The sequence below is a fragment of the Gymnoscopelus microlampas genome, assembly GCF_963454915.1.
Source record: "Gymnoscopelus microlampas genome assembly, contig: SCAFFOLD_94, whole genome shotgun sequence".
In the NCBI taxonomy this organism is placed as follows: Eukaryota; Metazoa; Chordata; class Actinopteri; order Myctophiformes; family Myctophidae; genus Gymnoscopelus; species Gymnoscopelus microlampas.
The window spans coordinates 90001-105000 of NW_028155556.1; the positions used below are offsets into that span (position 1 = coordinate 90001).

At 44.3% G+C, this 15000-nt stretch overlaps 1 protein-coding gene across 3 annotated transcripts in view; it reads right to left on the minus strand.

The window, feature by feature from the left end:
- Positions 1-8134, minus strand: part of LOC311041393 (SPRY domain-containing SOCS box protein 4-like) — a gene marked incomplete at both ends in the record, with an annotated part of 36891 nt that extends 28757 nt beyond the window's left edge. The window contains 3 exons of one of the 3 annotated variants that reach the window (XM_084086305.1): positions 6341-6851; positions 7587-7762; positions 8077-8134. In XM_084086305.1, coding sequence (XP_083942431.1) covers positions 6341-6851; positions 7587-7762; positions 8077-8134 — 745 coding nt within the window. Of the gene's footprint in view, positions 1-6340; positions 6852-7586; positions 7775-8076 lie in introns of all 3 variants that reach the window. The other 2 variants (XM_084086304.1, XM_084086303.1) reach the window with 2 other exon arrangements.
- Positions 8135-15000: the final 6866 nt, after the last annotated feature.

The window sequence follows — 15000 nt, forward strand, 5'->3', positions numbered from 1 at the left end:
TGTGCATTACATTACATTACAGTCATTTAGCAGACGCTTTTATCCAAAGCGACTTACAATAAGTGCATTCAACATCGGTAGGGAACGAAACTACTAATCACCAGAAGTATTAAGTGCATTCTCTTCTAAAACAAGCAACTAAGAGTATACCTAGCGCTACGGTAAAAGTGCAATATATCAGCTACCTACTTTCTTAAACAGATGAGACAAAATAGCAAAATCAAAAAAATAGCAACAAGTAGGCAGGGCGAAGAGGAAGGGTAGTGTTTCCTGAAGAGGTGGGTTTTCAGCCTGCGGCGAAAGATGGGCAGTGACTCTGCTGTCCTGACATCAGTGGGGAGTTCATTCCCACTGATGTCCATTCCATTGGAGTTTTTTTTTTGATAATGGTTAAAGTGGTTAAAATCTAAAATGACAGATGCTTTCCCGGTCTTAATGGGTTAACCAAAAAAGATAATTTACCCTTCCTTTAAGTACAATGATGTAGTAATTTTTTTTGCTACTTTTACTTCTACTCCAAAGCCTCTGTCTGTCTGTCTGTCTGTCTGTCTGTCTGTCTGTCTTGTCTTTGATGACTCAGCCCCATAAGCAATAACATTCTATTTACAGTAGACGCTCACAGGTCTCATCTGCATACAAACAGCCTGTGACTCGTTAATTTAACGAGTCTCTGGCAGCCACGGTCTAGCACAGAGCCGCACGTATAGTTATGTTGTTGCTGACAACAAACCAAACAGCAAACTGTGCCGCCAGTGAAGCCATTTCATGTGTTTTATGCTCAGTATTGTGAATGTACAATGTGTTTTGTTGTAGAGTCAGGCGGTATGCCGTGAATACCAAACAGCTGTATTCCACTGTAAAGGAGGTGTCCAAACTTTTTTCAAAAGCGGTCATATTTAACCAATTCAATCCGGGAAGATTTCTTTGGCCATTAAAAAATAGCAGATATACAAGCTCATAGCGCGGCACCGAGTGCCGCGATATGAGCTTGTAGATCTGCCATTTGTGAAAAGATCGTGAAAATTTGTGAAAAGCTTACATTTTTTGATTTTTTTTAAAGCGAACATTTGTCCAATACTTTGTTCCAGGGACCTTTGGCTATATTTTTAATAGCTATATTTTTAATATAGCCAAAGAAATCTAAAAGGACACAGATGCGTTCCATACAGGTCTTAATGGGTAAAAAATAATAATAGCACCCGGGCCAGACTTTGGACATGTCTGCTTCACAGCAAAAACAAGGCTGCATTCTTTCTGTGGACGGTGTTCCGTTTGCAGGCGGTGACATGAAAGATGTCAAATGACCGGAGACACACGTCCTCTCCACTATGTCCAGCTTGAATGAATGACATGGCAGACAATTTGGGGGACAGGAGTCTGCAGTAACCAGGTCAGGCTGTCTCCTCTACACAGACTAGAGGTACTGTCACTGGGAATTGAAAAAAAAATCCATGGATTGTCTGCTGTCACAAAATGTGACAGGTCTGCGAAGGACAAAAAAACACCTTTCGAATGCATCGTCAATTGTTCATGAGCCTCTCTCTCTCTCTCTCTCTCTCTCTCTCTCTCTCGACACGCACACACAGGGGTGCAAAAAGGTGACCTTCAAGAAAAAAAAAAACATTTCACTGCAAAACCTGACCTAAAGCAGGCGTTTTCAACTGATTGTGAACCAACCGTTGTGTGGTAGAAAAAGCTTGAAATTAAATAATGACTGTCAAGGACTTGATTGAATTTGTCCCATGATATTAGGTGCAACAGATTATCAAGCCCAGGCATTATTTAACTGAAATATGCAAGTGGTCCAGAGCTAAAAAATTAAAAAGGTTGAGAACCACTGATCTATTCCTATCCCACGGTTTACCCATATTCTGTTCTCTTACTTTATCCAACCTTCCATTAAACTCATGTTAACTGATATACTGATACTGAAAAAACTACCCTAAAACTATATGATCTCGTTGACCTTAATATTGCAGTCACAATGTTCAAAGCACATAACCAGCTGCTTCCGTGCTGTATCCAGGAGCTGTTTGAGTCTAGGAAGAGTAGTGTAGCCTATAACCTAAGGGGATTCGTTATTTTTAACCCATTAAGACCGGGAACGCATCTGTGTGATTTTAGATTTCTTTGGCTATTCAAAAATATATATACAATATTTCCACTAGTCCCTCACTAACATTTTAGTCTAGTTTTTATTTGTTGACGGAATTCTCAATAGTCTTATAGTTTTAGTCATCATAGCTTAGTTTTTATTTAGTTTTCATCAGTGAAAAAAGGTAGTCAACGAACATTTTTCGTCATAGTTTTAGTCGACGGAATCAACACTGGGGTGAGTAAAAAACATTGTAGTATATATAGCAATACATTGATATTACGGTAAAAATAAAATGTACTTTGTCATTTGTTCTTTACAGCGGGAGTGTTTTAAATAGCAACGTTTGAGAGAAGAATGTGTTTCGGAAGTACTGCGGATACATGTGTATACGAGACATTTGGATCGTACTGTGAGAGTTGTGTGGGAGTGTATAAACAGATGCTTTGATATAGTTCTGGCCCAGTACGTTTTGTCAGATCATTCATTGTATTCCCCTGGTGTTACAGCTCTAACTAGCCTGGGATTCAGTCAGACAGAGGTAAATCAAATGATAGAGGGAAGCAAAGGCAGATTCTTTTCAATGAGAAGAAGACGGCAGAGAATGAGAACATGTTGGAATGTCTTTGAAACGTCTATAGGACATTGGTTCTCAAAGTGGGGTCCGGGGACCCCCAGGGGTCCTTGAGGGAGTTCCAGGGGGTCCCCAGCTAAATGATAGATTAGGCACCAAATGGACCCTTATGGGTCTGTAACTCTGAGAGTTAAATTGACATTGATTTTACAATATAAATTGGGGTCCCAGAGATAGAAATGCCATTAAATGGGGGTCCGTAGCCTAATGCATGTCAAACTGGGGGGTCCTTGAAATTAAAATGGTTGATAATCACTGCTAGAGCCGTAAAAAATATATATATTATGGGGGTCCCTGGCATATCTTTTGAAATGGGGGTCCGCGGGCCAATAAGTGTCAATTTGGGGGTCCTTGACATGAAAAAGTTTGAGAACCACTGGTCTATAGGACATGGCTTCTCAAAGTGGGGTCCGGGGACCCCCAGTATGTGGTACAAAACATATCATTGTGGGGGTCCCTGACACAAAAGGTTTCTGACCTGCGATACGGTAGGCTGCCCTAGCGCGTCTGATATCCACGAGATCCCATTGGTTCGCCGATCTGTCCGTCAGCCCCCGCCCCATGCCCCTCCTCCTTCCCCCAATGCGTCGTATTGAGAGCCCTGACGTCGCGACATTTGGAGCGACGCCCACTGCACTCTGGTTGGTTGGGGAAATTAAACGCTTATCTATGCCGGGAACGTCAACAGGCTGGGTCCAGGGCAGGCTCTTATTTTTTAGCAAAACGCGAAGGAAAATAAAAGCCTGGAGATCGAGGCTAGCCGTACAGTAACAGACTTAAAAGGAGTAGTTCACCCAAAACGGGCTTATTTTCCATCAATTACACACCCCATGAAGCCTTGAATTCATGGAGAATCTTTAGTTTTTGTGGCATTCCTAAGCCAATATTCTACACTTTGGGCTATTTTCTTGTCTTTTTAAGTAAAAGATGTGATTTTTCAGTCAGTCAGTCAGTGTGTTTATTTATTCAGTCGGTGGACAGAGTTCAGCATCGACAGTGACCCCGTCGATACTAGCAAGGCTGTAAGGTCGTCCCAGCATCCCTCTGGCACGTCACACGTCACACACACGCATGCACGCACGCACACGCACACAGGCCATGTGATGTGAGGGAATATCGATCCAACAACAGCACAACATACTCTACACACACACACATTCCCCAGGACAAGCTGAGCTCAGCAAGGACACACACGCACGCACACGCACACGCACACACACACACACACACACACACACACACACACTTTAAATTGAAGTTCCTATATCACAAACAGATTTTGCTGTAGTAACTCCTGAACCCCCTGTTGAAGACCCATGCTTTAAATGTGCTCTTCTTTTATTGCGGTTTGATTTGAGTTGGTATCACTCCCTGCAGGCAAAAGCAACTCAGGTTTTCCTTGTTTCTCTCTCTCGCTCGCACACACACACACACTCCTTGTCTCTCTCTCGCTCACACTCACACTCACTCACTCACACACACACACACACACACACACACACACACACCCCATTTCCCTTGTTTGTTCTTTCTATCTCCGTTCTTCCTAAAGAAAAGTATGTTCTCTCTCGACTGTGTGTGTGTGCCTTACGGCCGAGTGTGTTTTTGCACTTTAAATGTGGGTAAAACCTGAACTTGTAACTTGAACTTCCTCCCTTTCCTGAACACTGCAAATGATGTACGGAAAACAATTCCAGCCCAAAAAAATAAACCTGTAAAAACCTGTGATTTGATTGGGTACTTATGATGCAAGGGAGAGCAAGGAGAAAAAAGAAAAGATATCTACATTAATACACATAGCAGAATCCAGCTGGTACCAGTGTTGATTTCGTTGACTAAAACTATGACGAAAAAAAAAAAAACGTTGACTACCTTTTTTAATGACAAAAACTAGATAAAAACGAAATAAAAGCTAAGCTACGATGACTAAAACCGAGACTAAATACTAAATATATTGACAATTTCGTCAACAAATAAAAACTAGACAAAAGTGTTAGTGAGGGACTAGTGGAGAAGAGATCCAGTAGAACTAAAAGACAAGTCATTTTATGTTTGGTTGCGCTCGGGTGTTGCGCCCTGAAAATAGCAGATCTACAAGCTCACAACGCGTCGCGCTGCGACGCGTTGTGAGCTTGTAGATCGGCTATTTTCAGCATGCAACCAAGTGTAAAATCAGCCATTACGACACCATCAAGGCACCGCCAAAAATACATTTTAGTAGACTAAATCAACTGTAGATTTAGTCGACTGTAATCTTATGTTATTCAGTCGACTAAAACTAGACAAAAACTAAAACATAAACCTGACTAAAATATGACTAAAACTAAATGGAATTTTAGTGAAAAGACTATGACTAAAACTAAATCAAAATTTGCTGTCAAAATCAACACTGGCTGTTACAGTATAGTACGTAAGTACGGTGCATGGACATAGCAGCAGGCGCCTGACCAATAGAGCACAGGGGGGTGGAGACCATTCTCCCCCACTTCCTGATCTGGTACCCCAGACAACATCAGCTCACACATCCATTCCATCAAGGGGGTCATCTGAAGCTCATACCCCAAATCTGGGACTATTTTGGTCTTTCGCTCCCCGAGTTTTATGCCCCGGACAGAGATTCTGTACGCGGACATTTTTCATGGGGACAGAGATTTGGTGGCTTATTATAGCAGTGGTTCTCAACCTGTGGTTCGGGGACCCCCGGACATCATTTTGAGGGGGGTCCCCAGATGACAGTTAAGTGACAATTTAAGGACTTTTAAGTCCTTTTTAGTACCTCAAAAGGACAGAAAAGAAGAAGACCATTACTGCAGAAGTAATCAACCAACTATCCTATAAAAACTGGTCAAACATTGGCCAAATTGTCAAATAATATAAGAAAGAGGCAAACATTGTGAAAATAGGTCACAAAGCGAGGCGTTGAGAGCTTGTAGATCTGCTGTTTTCACAATATTTATCTGTGGAACCGAGTCAAACTAAATGTAATGCCTCAACTCCTACAATTCCAAGTGCTTGTCAGGGTGAGGAGTCCCCAGTTCAAATATGCTTATTTTGGGGTGTCCTCACTTCAAATATGCTTATTTTGGGGGGTCCTCAGTTCAAATATGCTTATTTTGGGGGGTCCTCAGTTCAAATATGATTATTTTGGGGGGTCTGAAAAGGCTGAGAACCACTAGCTTATAGCAGGGGTCTTCAACAGGGGGTCCGGGACCCCTAGCCTAGGGGGTCTTCAGAGTGACTATAGGGGGTCCCCCAAATCTTTGTGTGATATGATTATTTTGTTTTACATTAACCACTTGAACCCTAGCATCCCTTTTCTGAGAACTTTGGCCAAAAATAGCCGATCTACAAGCTCTTGTAGATCGGCTATTTTTGGCAAAGAGTTATAGGTGTTTATCTGAAACCCAATTTTATACACTATAGAGGGGGTCCCTGCTTCATCTCTCTCTCAGCTAGGGGGTCCTTGGCCTGAAAAGGTTGAAGACCCCTGGCTTATAGTATGATGATGATGATGATTAGACATACATTTCAACAGCTGGGGGCGAGAGCGAGCCTTGCGTTTGCTGAGAAAAAGAAAAAAAAAACAGATCGTTGACGTTGGGGGTACTTACGATCCAGCCCGTTGACGTATCTCATGGTGATCTCGCAGTGGCCCCACACGGCGCTGACGATGGGGTACAGCTTCTTCCCCTTCAGGCCCCGGAAGGCCACGCCCAGGTACTGCCCGTCCACGGCGAAGCTGAGCGTCCCCTCGTCCATGTCGAGGACCACCAGGAGCGCGTCGGGCAGCGAGAAGGCCTCCTCGGGCTCCAGGAAGCGCGGGTAGGCAGGCAGCAGCGCGGCGGCGGCGTGCGCGCCACGGCTCTTGCTGTCGTGGCAGAGCCGGTTGCGGCCCAGGTCCCAGCCCCACGACTCGCGGTCGGCGCCCACCAGCGCCGTGTAGCCCACCGAGTGGAGCGGCGCCTCCCGCGTGGCCACGCCAACCACGGCGTGCGTGCCGCGCTGCCGCGCCGGCCAGTGGACGCGCCAGGCGTGGAGGCCGCGCGTGTAGCCCACGCGGCCGCGGATGCAGTCGGTGCTCTGCGCCACCGGGTGCCGGTGGAAGGTGAGCTGGTCCTCGTCCTTTTTTGGTTGGATTGGTTGGATTTGAACGGGAGGGAGGAGAGAAATACGAGTGAGTACGACGCGCTCACTATGAAAATGTTACGATTTTATAGGCTTGCTTTTATGCTTAGTTGTGCGATGCTGTCGCACGCCCAACATAGCAGATCTACAAGCTCACAATAGCTTGATGATTAGCTATTTTGGATGCGTGCAACCGGCACGCACTTGAGATCAAATGGCAAAAACTCCCAAAATGGTTATGACTCACAAAAAAAGTCAAAAAAGTTCTAAAATGGTTATGACTTATGAAAAAAAACTCAACATATACGTGTGTGCTCTAGGGCTGGGCAATTAACTGAAAATATTGTATATTGAAACTGTTATTTAGAACCAATAACCGACTTATAACCGAATAATCGAGAATCGAGCTTAATAAATTAAATTAAAACATTAATATTTTCACAATAAAAAACTTTAAAAAAAACGTAAAAAAAAAACAAAACATTAACTCTCTCAGTACCAATGAAATAAAAATATATGTTCATACTGTGCCAGGAATTTTTTTTTTTTTCAGATAATGATATCTTGGGTTCTGAACATTTTTTATTTTTTTTATATATATATATTTTTTAACTCTGGATTTGTCGTTCTGGCACTGAGGGCATTCAGAAAAAACTCGGGATATCTCGTTGTGTGGCACTGAGAGAGTTAATCGCAATCTATAATAACACAGTGTCAATATGCATGTGATACCTTGATGAAGACGTTGAGGGAGCGGTCCTCGGGGTTCCAGGCGTGGCGGAGCTGCGTGTCGGACCCCGCGGGCGGCATGTCCAGCAGAAGGTCCAGCCGGGGGGGCTTGCAGAAGTCCGGACCCCTCAGTTCCGGGTGTCGGCGACGGTGGGTCGATGGCCGGTACGACGGAGAGCCTGCTGCCGTCTCTGGAGAGAGAGAGAGAGAGAGACCATGATATATTAGTTGATGGTCAAATGTATACGGTATCAGTGGTGGAAAATGTACTCACATGTTTTACTTAAGTAAAAGTATCGACACTGCAATGTAGAGGTACTCTGTTACAAGTAAAAGTCCGGAATTCAGAATTTACTTGAGTAAAAGTACAAACGTATTGGTATCAAAATGTACTTAAAAGTACCAAAAGTAAAAGTACAAAAATGTTTGAAAATAGCCGATCTACAAGCTCACAACGCGTCGTGAACGAACAAACAAATGAAAGTTTTCCTACCAGTGTCGACGGCGCGGCCGTCCACCGCCTTGATGCCGCCCGAGATCTTCTGGCCCATGGTCGGGTCGTGGAGAGGGTGGAGGGAGGGAGGGGTTAGGGTGGGGGGGGGGGGGGGGGGGGTTAGCCGTGGGGCCGCTGTGTGTCCTGTGTCGGGGTGGGTGGGTGGGTGGGAGAGGGGGAGGGACTTCCTGTTACCTCATCAATGCGGCGGCGCGCAGCGCCGGAGCGTAAGGAGGAGGGGGCGGGGCGGGCGGGGAGGAGGGAGGAGGGGCGGAGTCTGAAGAGGAAGGGGCGGGGTCAGCTTTCATCCCACGCGTGCGTGCGCGGCGGCTCTCGGAGCGACGGAGCTGCTCCTGTTTGGAGAGACGGAGGACAAGATGAATAAGACGTCTGGTAGCCTCTGAGATGTAGTGGGGAAGAGGTAAAAGTACTGAAAATTGGAAATACTCGAGTAAAGTCAAAATACCTCAAAATTGTACTTAAGTACAGTGCTTGAGTAAATGTACTTAGTTACTTTACACCACTGCTGTCAGCTACAAAGTAACAGGCTACAAGTCATGTTTCAATGGAAGCCAGAGACGAGAAGTTATGAACCGACGCCCTTTTGACGCCCGCTCCAAAAAAGGAAGTTGAACTATTCAACTTCACACAAGCAGTGGCAGTTGAAAAGGTTACAGACATGACGAGTGTTGCTTCACCATTTCACCACTGACTGCCCTTCTCTCCCTCACTCCCTCTTTCTTTGGCGTTTTGCCTTGGTTATATGCCTAAAGACCAAACCTTTAACCTCACAAACACTATGCCTAAACTTAACCTTAATCCTAACCTTAACTTCACTATACCTATATCTAACCTTATAGTCCTAACCCTAACCTCACAAACACTATACCTAAACCTAACCTTAATCCTAACCCTAACCTGGCAAACACTATACCTAAACCTAACCTTAATCCTAACCCTAACCTTGCAAACACTATACCTAAACCTAACCTTAATCCTAACCTTAATTTCACAAACACTATACCTTAAACCTAACCTTAATCCTAACCTTAATTTCACAGACACTACCTAAACCTAACCTTAATCCTAACCTTAATTTCACAAACACTATACCTTAACCTAACCTTAATCCTAACCTTATTTTCACAAACACTATACCTTAACCTAACCTTAATCCTAATCTTATTTTCACAAACACTATGCCTAAACCTTATTTTTTTTCACAGTTTTGTAAACCATTTTTCACCCAGTGCCAATTAGGGGTGTGCCGATATATCGTCCCGCGATATATCGCGATACATTTTCGTGACGATATGTATCGTTTTTGGAAAAAAAAAAAAAAAATCAGGGGGGAGTTTCCCCGGTAGGACGTAGCGCGTGGAAGGAACACGTTACTCCAACCACCCCCTCCATCAGGCGCCACGGCTGACTAGGGAGAGGCAGTATAGAGACCAGGATTACTGCATGTTTTTTGTGAGGGTATCTACCCTAGGGGACACGGGGAGAACATGCAAACTCCACACAGAGTAGGCCCTTTCACCAACCCCACCTAGTGTATGGGCACTGATGACGCGGAGGAGAGGACACGGCCCCAGCGCCTACCGCATCCGCGGCAGGCATCGAACCCAGGACCTTCTAGCTATGAGGCGACAGCTCTACCGACTGCACCACCGTGCTCCTTCAATCACTATGCCAAAATCAAAACCACGGCCACCTGGGCGAAACACCGGGAAAAGAGGGAGTCCGCCACACAATAGGCCAAGAGAAATGACAGAGAGAGACATGCCATCTCCGGTTTACTTCCTGTATCTGCGTGAAGCAGGTGGCCACCACCTTGTGTACCATTTCGCCTCGAGGGGCTTCAATAGGCTCTATGCACACCAGCCATATTGGGAATGAATTGGGCCCCTTCCTTACTTCCTTCACAGGTAATTAACAATGATACTAATTACTCTGTTCCATTTAGTGTGGCATAGTGGTTGTCTTATTTTCAAGGACCCCCATAACTCTGAGAGTGTACAAATGGAACCAAATGGACCCTTACGGGTCCATTTGGTTCCATTTGTACACTCTCAGAGTTACACACCCACCATAAGGGGCCATTTGGAAACCAAAATGGAGTGTTTCTAGTGAGCCAACATGCACAATATCAGCACCCTGACCAGAATGGAACAGAGCCTTCATTAGTATCATTGGTAACACCTGTGAAGGAAGTAAGAAGAGACCCAATTTCTTTCCAATATGGCTGATGTGCATAGAGCCTATTGGGATGGCGTATATATTTAATAATTGAATATCTTTGCAATAGGCTCCATGCACAGCAGCCGTATTGGAAAGAAATTGGGCCGCTTCCTTACTTCCTTCACATGTCTTTACCAATGATACAAAAGGTCCTTTCACACAGCAAGCGGCCAACGTGCCTATTATTGTAATTCATTTTCAATGAAAGGCAGGCGATTATTTGGGACGATAGCTGATGCCCGCTAATCAGAGTGGTAACGCCCACATGAGCCTCTTGCAGTGTGTTATGACCTTAATAAAGGCTCTGTTCCATTCTGGTCAAACAGAGTCATGGTGCTGATATTGTGCATTAAGAGAGAGAGAGTCAATAATTATCTTTATTGCCACATCACAAGAAGTCAAGAAGTGGGTGAAAATTGTGTTTGCGTAAAGCTCCATAATTTTGTTGTTTTCCAGAAATGGAGAAGAAGAAAGAAGGGGAGAGGGGCAGAGAGAGAGCGAGAGAGAGATGCGACGGCTGGCGTTCTGCTTTTGTTTACAAGGAACAAACAGGAGAGATGACAGCTTAAGTACGCACACACAAATACACACACTTCCTCTGAAAGGTCTCACAGTCTCCTGACAAACACACAAGCAGTGATAACACACACACACACACACACACACACACACACACACACACACACACACACACACACACACACACACACACACACACACACACACACACACACACACACACACACACACACACACACACACACGCTTCTCACTCAACAACAGTAAACAAACCAACATGCAGTACAAGTGTATAAAGGGTATCCGCACATTTCTAAAGTGACACTGTAAGGAAGCAAGGAAGCGTACTAGGGCCTTTACCGTTCCTAATTTACATTAACGACATGACATCAGTGTGTGACTGAAATGTGTTCTTGTTCGTGGCTGATGACTCAGCTTTTCCTGGTCTTGGACAAGGACAAATTGCAGGTTGAATAAGCCCTCTGTAAAAAATCTGCACATCGGCACGCTGATAACTAACTGTTAGACCTGGGCAAAACTGAATCCACTATTTTTGGGTCCAGAGTTAACCTCAGTAAGGCCACAGACGTTTGAGTGGGTGACAATGTTATCACAAGGAAAGAAGAGATTACCTATCTGGTTGTATTTTAGATAACAGTCGTTCCGGTGATAAAATGGCAACAAAAGTAATCAAGGAAGTCAACCAAAGAATACGATTTGTTGGTAGAATTTGCTCGTTGGTCAGTAGGAATGCACCGAGGACACTAGTTGGATAACTCATCCAATGTCATTTTGACTATGCATGCAACTGCCATGGTACTCTAGCACCACAAAGTCATTACAATAGGCTCTATGCACACAGCCATATTGGACAGAAATTGGGCCCCTTCCTTGCTTCCTTCACAGGTGTTACCAATGACACTAATGAAGGCTCTATTCCATTTGTGTAGCACAGTGGTTCTCAAACCTTTTAATTTCAAGGACCCCCATAACTCTGAGAGTGTACAAATGGAACCGGGAGGGTCCATTTGGTTCCATTTGTACACTCTCAGAGTTACACCCTCTCAAGGAACCATGAGGGTCCCTGGACCACACTTTGAGACCCACTAGTATTTCTAGTGAGCCAACATGCACAACATCAGCACCCTGACTCTGTTTGACCAGAATGGAACAGAGCCTTCATTAGTATCATTGGTAACACCTGTGAAGGAAGTCAGAAGAGGCCCAATTTTTCTCCAGAATGGCTGCTGTGCATAGAGCCTATCAAAACTACAGACCAAACAAACAAATCCGACTACTACTAGACCTCACACCTATAGGACTCCCCTAACCCCTGCTCACTTTGCTAGGGTGGGATGGCTCAGGGTAGAGGACAGAGTACAGCAACTTGCTATGGGCCTGGTCTACAAGATACTCAAGGAACCAGTGCCCATGTACCTGTCTGACTACTTCAAGAGAGTGAGTAATGCCCAAGGGCACAACACCAGAGGGAGCTCCACGGATCTTATTCCCCCCCAGATTCGGCACAAACATGGGGATGAATTCATTCCACTATTATGCCACCAAAATGTGGAATGCCCTACCAACAACAGACATCAAAAAGTGTGACTCCCTGCACTCCTTCAAAACCGCCATAAAAGAGCACCTGTCTGCAATTTGCAACTGCAATTCTGTAAAACGTTTTAGCTCGAGATCCAAAAGAGACATTTGATGTCTCCCCGGGACACGAACTAGTGAGAATAGCCGACCTACACGCTCACAACGTGTCGCAACGCGACACGTTGTGAACTTGTAGATCGGCTATTTTCACTAGTTTTTTTCCTACTTTATGGTGTTTTTTTTATTTGATTTATGAAAATATTGTATAATTTGTTTTTTTATATTTTTAGTGTACCTTTTTGAAAATCTTTTGAAATAATAATGATTAAAAACGAAAATGTAGGAAATTAACAATAAAAAATTAACGAAAAATGATTTGGGAAACGCTGCTCTAGAACCATATTGAGGAACATGAAGAACCAATATTCACTAAATAAAAATGATTCTTTAGTATAGGTGATGGTTCTTCATGGAACCATATAGCCGTTCAAAGAACCATCATTAGTGTGCGTGCGTGTGTCCTTGCGGCATGCCGTGCGTGCGTGTATATGTGTGTGTGTGAGTGTGAGTGTGAGTGTGAGTGTGAGTGTGAGTGTGAGTGTGAGTGTGAGTGTGTGTGTGTGTACACAAAGTCCCCTAAAAAAGCCACATCATTGCTTTGTTTGCTCAGAGCTGCTTGCGTTGCTCTCATTTAGATAATGCAATTTTAATGAGCTGCCTTTCACACACTGCTGCCGGTGTGAGCTAAAAAACAATAAGGATTATGACAAATAGACCATTGCTGTCAGGGAGAAACCTTGAATCTCCATATTTCAACTTTTGTTTTATTTTTTTAATTGACTATATTTTACTAATATATATTTTATTTTAAAAGACAAATCCTCTCTCTCACACTTATGCCAGTGCGCCAGTGCTCACCCTCCCCTGTGCCAATATTGGCACCCATGCCTAAGCTTGCCTACCCATGTACTACAGTATTGCACAATAGCACCAACAATAGCCGATCTACAAGCTCACAACGTGTTGCATCGCAAAAGTAAGTGTGTGTGTTTCATAAATATTGAACCAATAAAAACAAGAGCTTGTGACTAAATAATAACTACATTGGATCCATTGTACACAGGATATGTATTTTCCATTTCCTGAAAAGGGTGATAATGGTCATTGCACGTACTCCTACGGGCTGGGGCGGCACCTGTCAGCAGGGAGTGTTGGGCGGGAGGAGAAGGACGAAGCAAGGCTCCACGTCCTCCTGGTGGGGGTTCCTCACTGGCAGGTGAGTCAGTAGGATACGACAGCAGTGACAACACAGAAATGTGTGTGGGGAGGAATCAATTGGCATAACGACTACATTGGGGAGAAAAAGGGGTAAAACAATAATTGGCTACTCTGAATTTAAAAAAAAAGAAAAAAGAAAGAAACTATACGATACCAGGTAAACAACCTAGCATCTGTCTAAATAACCTGCTATCTACAGTTTTGCATTGTGGTCAAGAAAAAAACAAGCCTAAAGGTCATTACACACCGGCGATTATGCAAATATACACAAAAATTGGACTTGTTCCTAATAAATAAAAGATGGAAGTGAGTCTGCAGTTCTGACTGCAATGGGGAGTTTGTTCCACGGTTTGGGAGAGGGGAGGGAGAAGAGAGTCTGGGACGTGTGGAGCGTTGTCCAGGGTCTTTTAGGGAAGGTTTCTGATAGCCTCCCCGTGTCAGCTGATCCGAGTGCGGGAAAGGGTCTTGGACATACAAGACTGACAGCAACGATGTAGCACAGGAAGTTAGCCAGAATAATGATCGCGTAATACACCCATTGTCTGTGCCCTGGAGGAGTTGAAGAAGTCAAATTCCTCACTTCAGAGGACACAGACACACACGCACACGCATACCGCACAGAATTTATAAGTGGATAGCTTTTTAATAAGTTAAAAGACACAACAGCTCAATCTTTGTTTCATTGTACAATGAAACAATGGTTTTGTGCACCCAAAAGATAGCCGATGTACAAGCTCACAATGCGCTCCGGAGAGCTTGCAGATCGACTATTTTGAGACAGAGAATAAATGAGGCTTTAGATATAACACAACGACAGTCAGTCAGTCAGTTTTGAACCAGAGCTCTCAACAATCCAGTCCATGCAATGCACCTGATGCAGTATAGCCTGCTGTTTGTGGCATCATTAATTGCATCCTCAATAATTAACATGGCAAAACAAACTAAACAAGCCTTTGACACAGTTGATTAAATGGACTTCTACACTCCATTAGTGCATGATGGAGAGAGAGAGAGAGAGAGAGAGAGAGAGAGCGAGAGCGAGAGCGAGAGCGAGAGCGAGAGCGAGAGAGAGAGAGAGAGAGAGAGAGAGAGACATTAAGACAGAGGAACAAACAGAGAGCGGAGATAAGGTGAGATTGGTTGATGATAATAAGCTAAAAATATGGCAGCCCTATGTAATGCTAGCAGGCAGTTCCTGCTAGCATTACGCACGTGCGCGCGCAAACACATACACACACACAGTTCCTGATAGTTTCCAGTGGCTTCCAGGATGAGCCGGGGTGACGC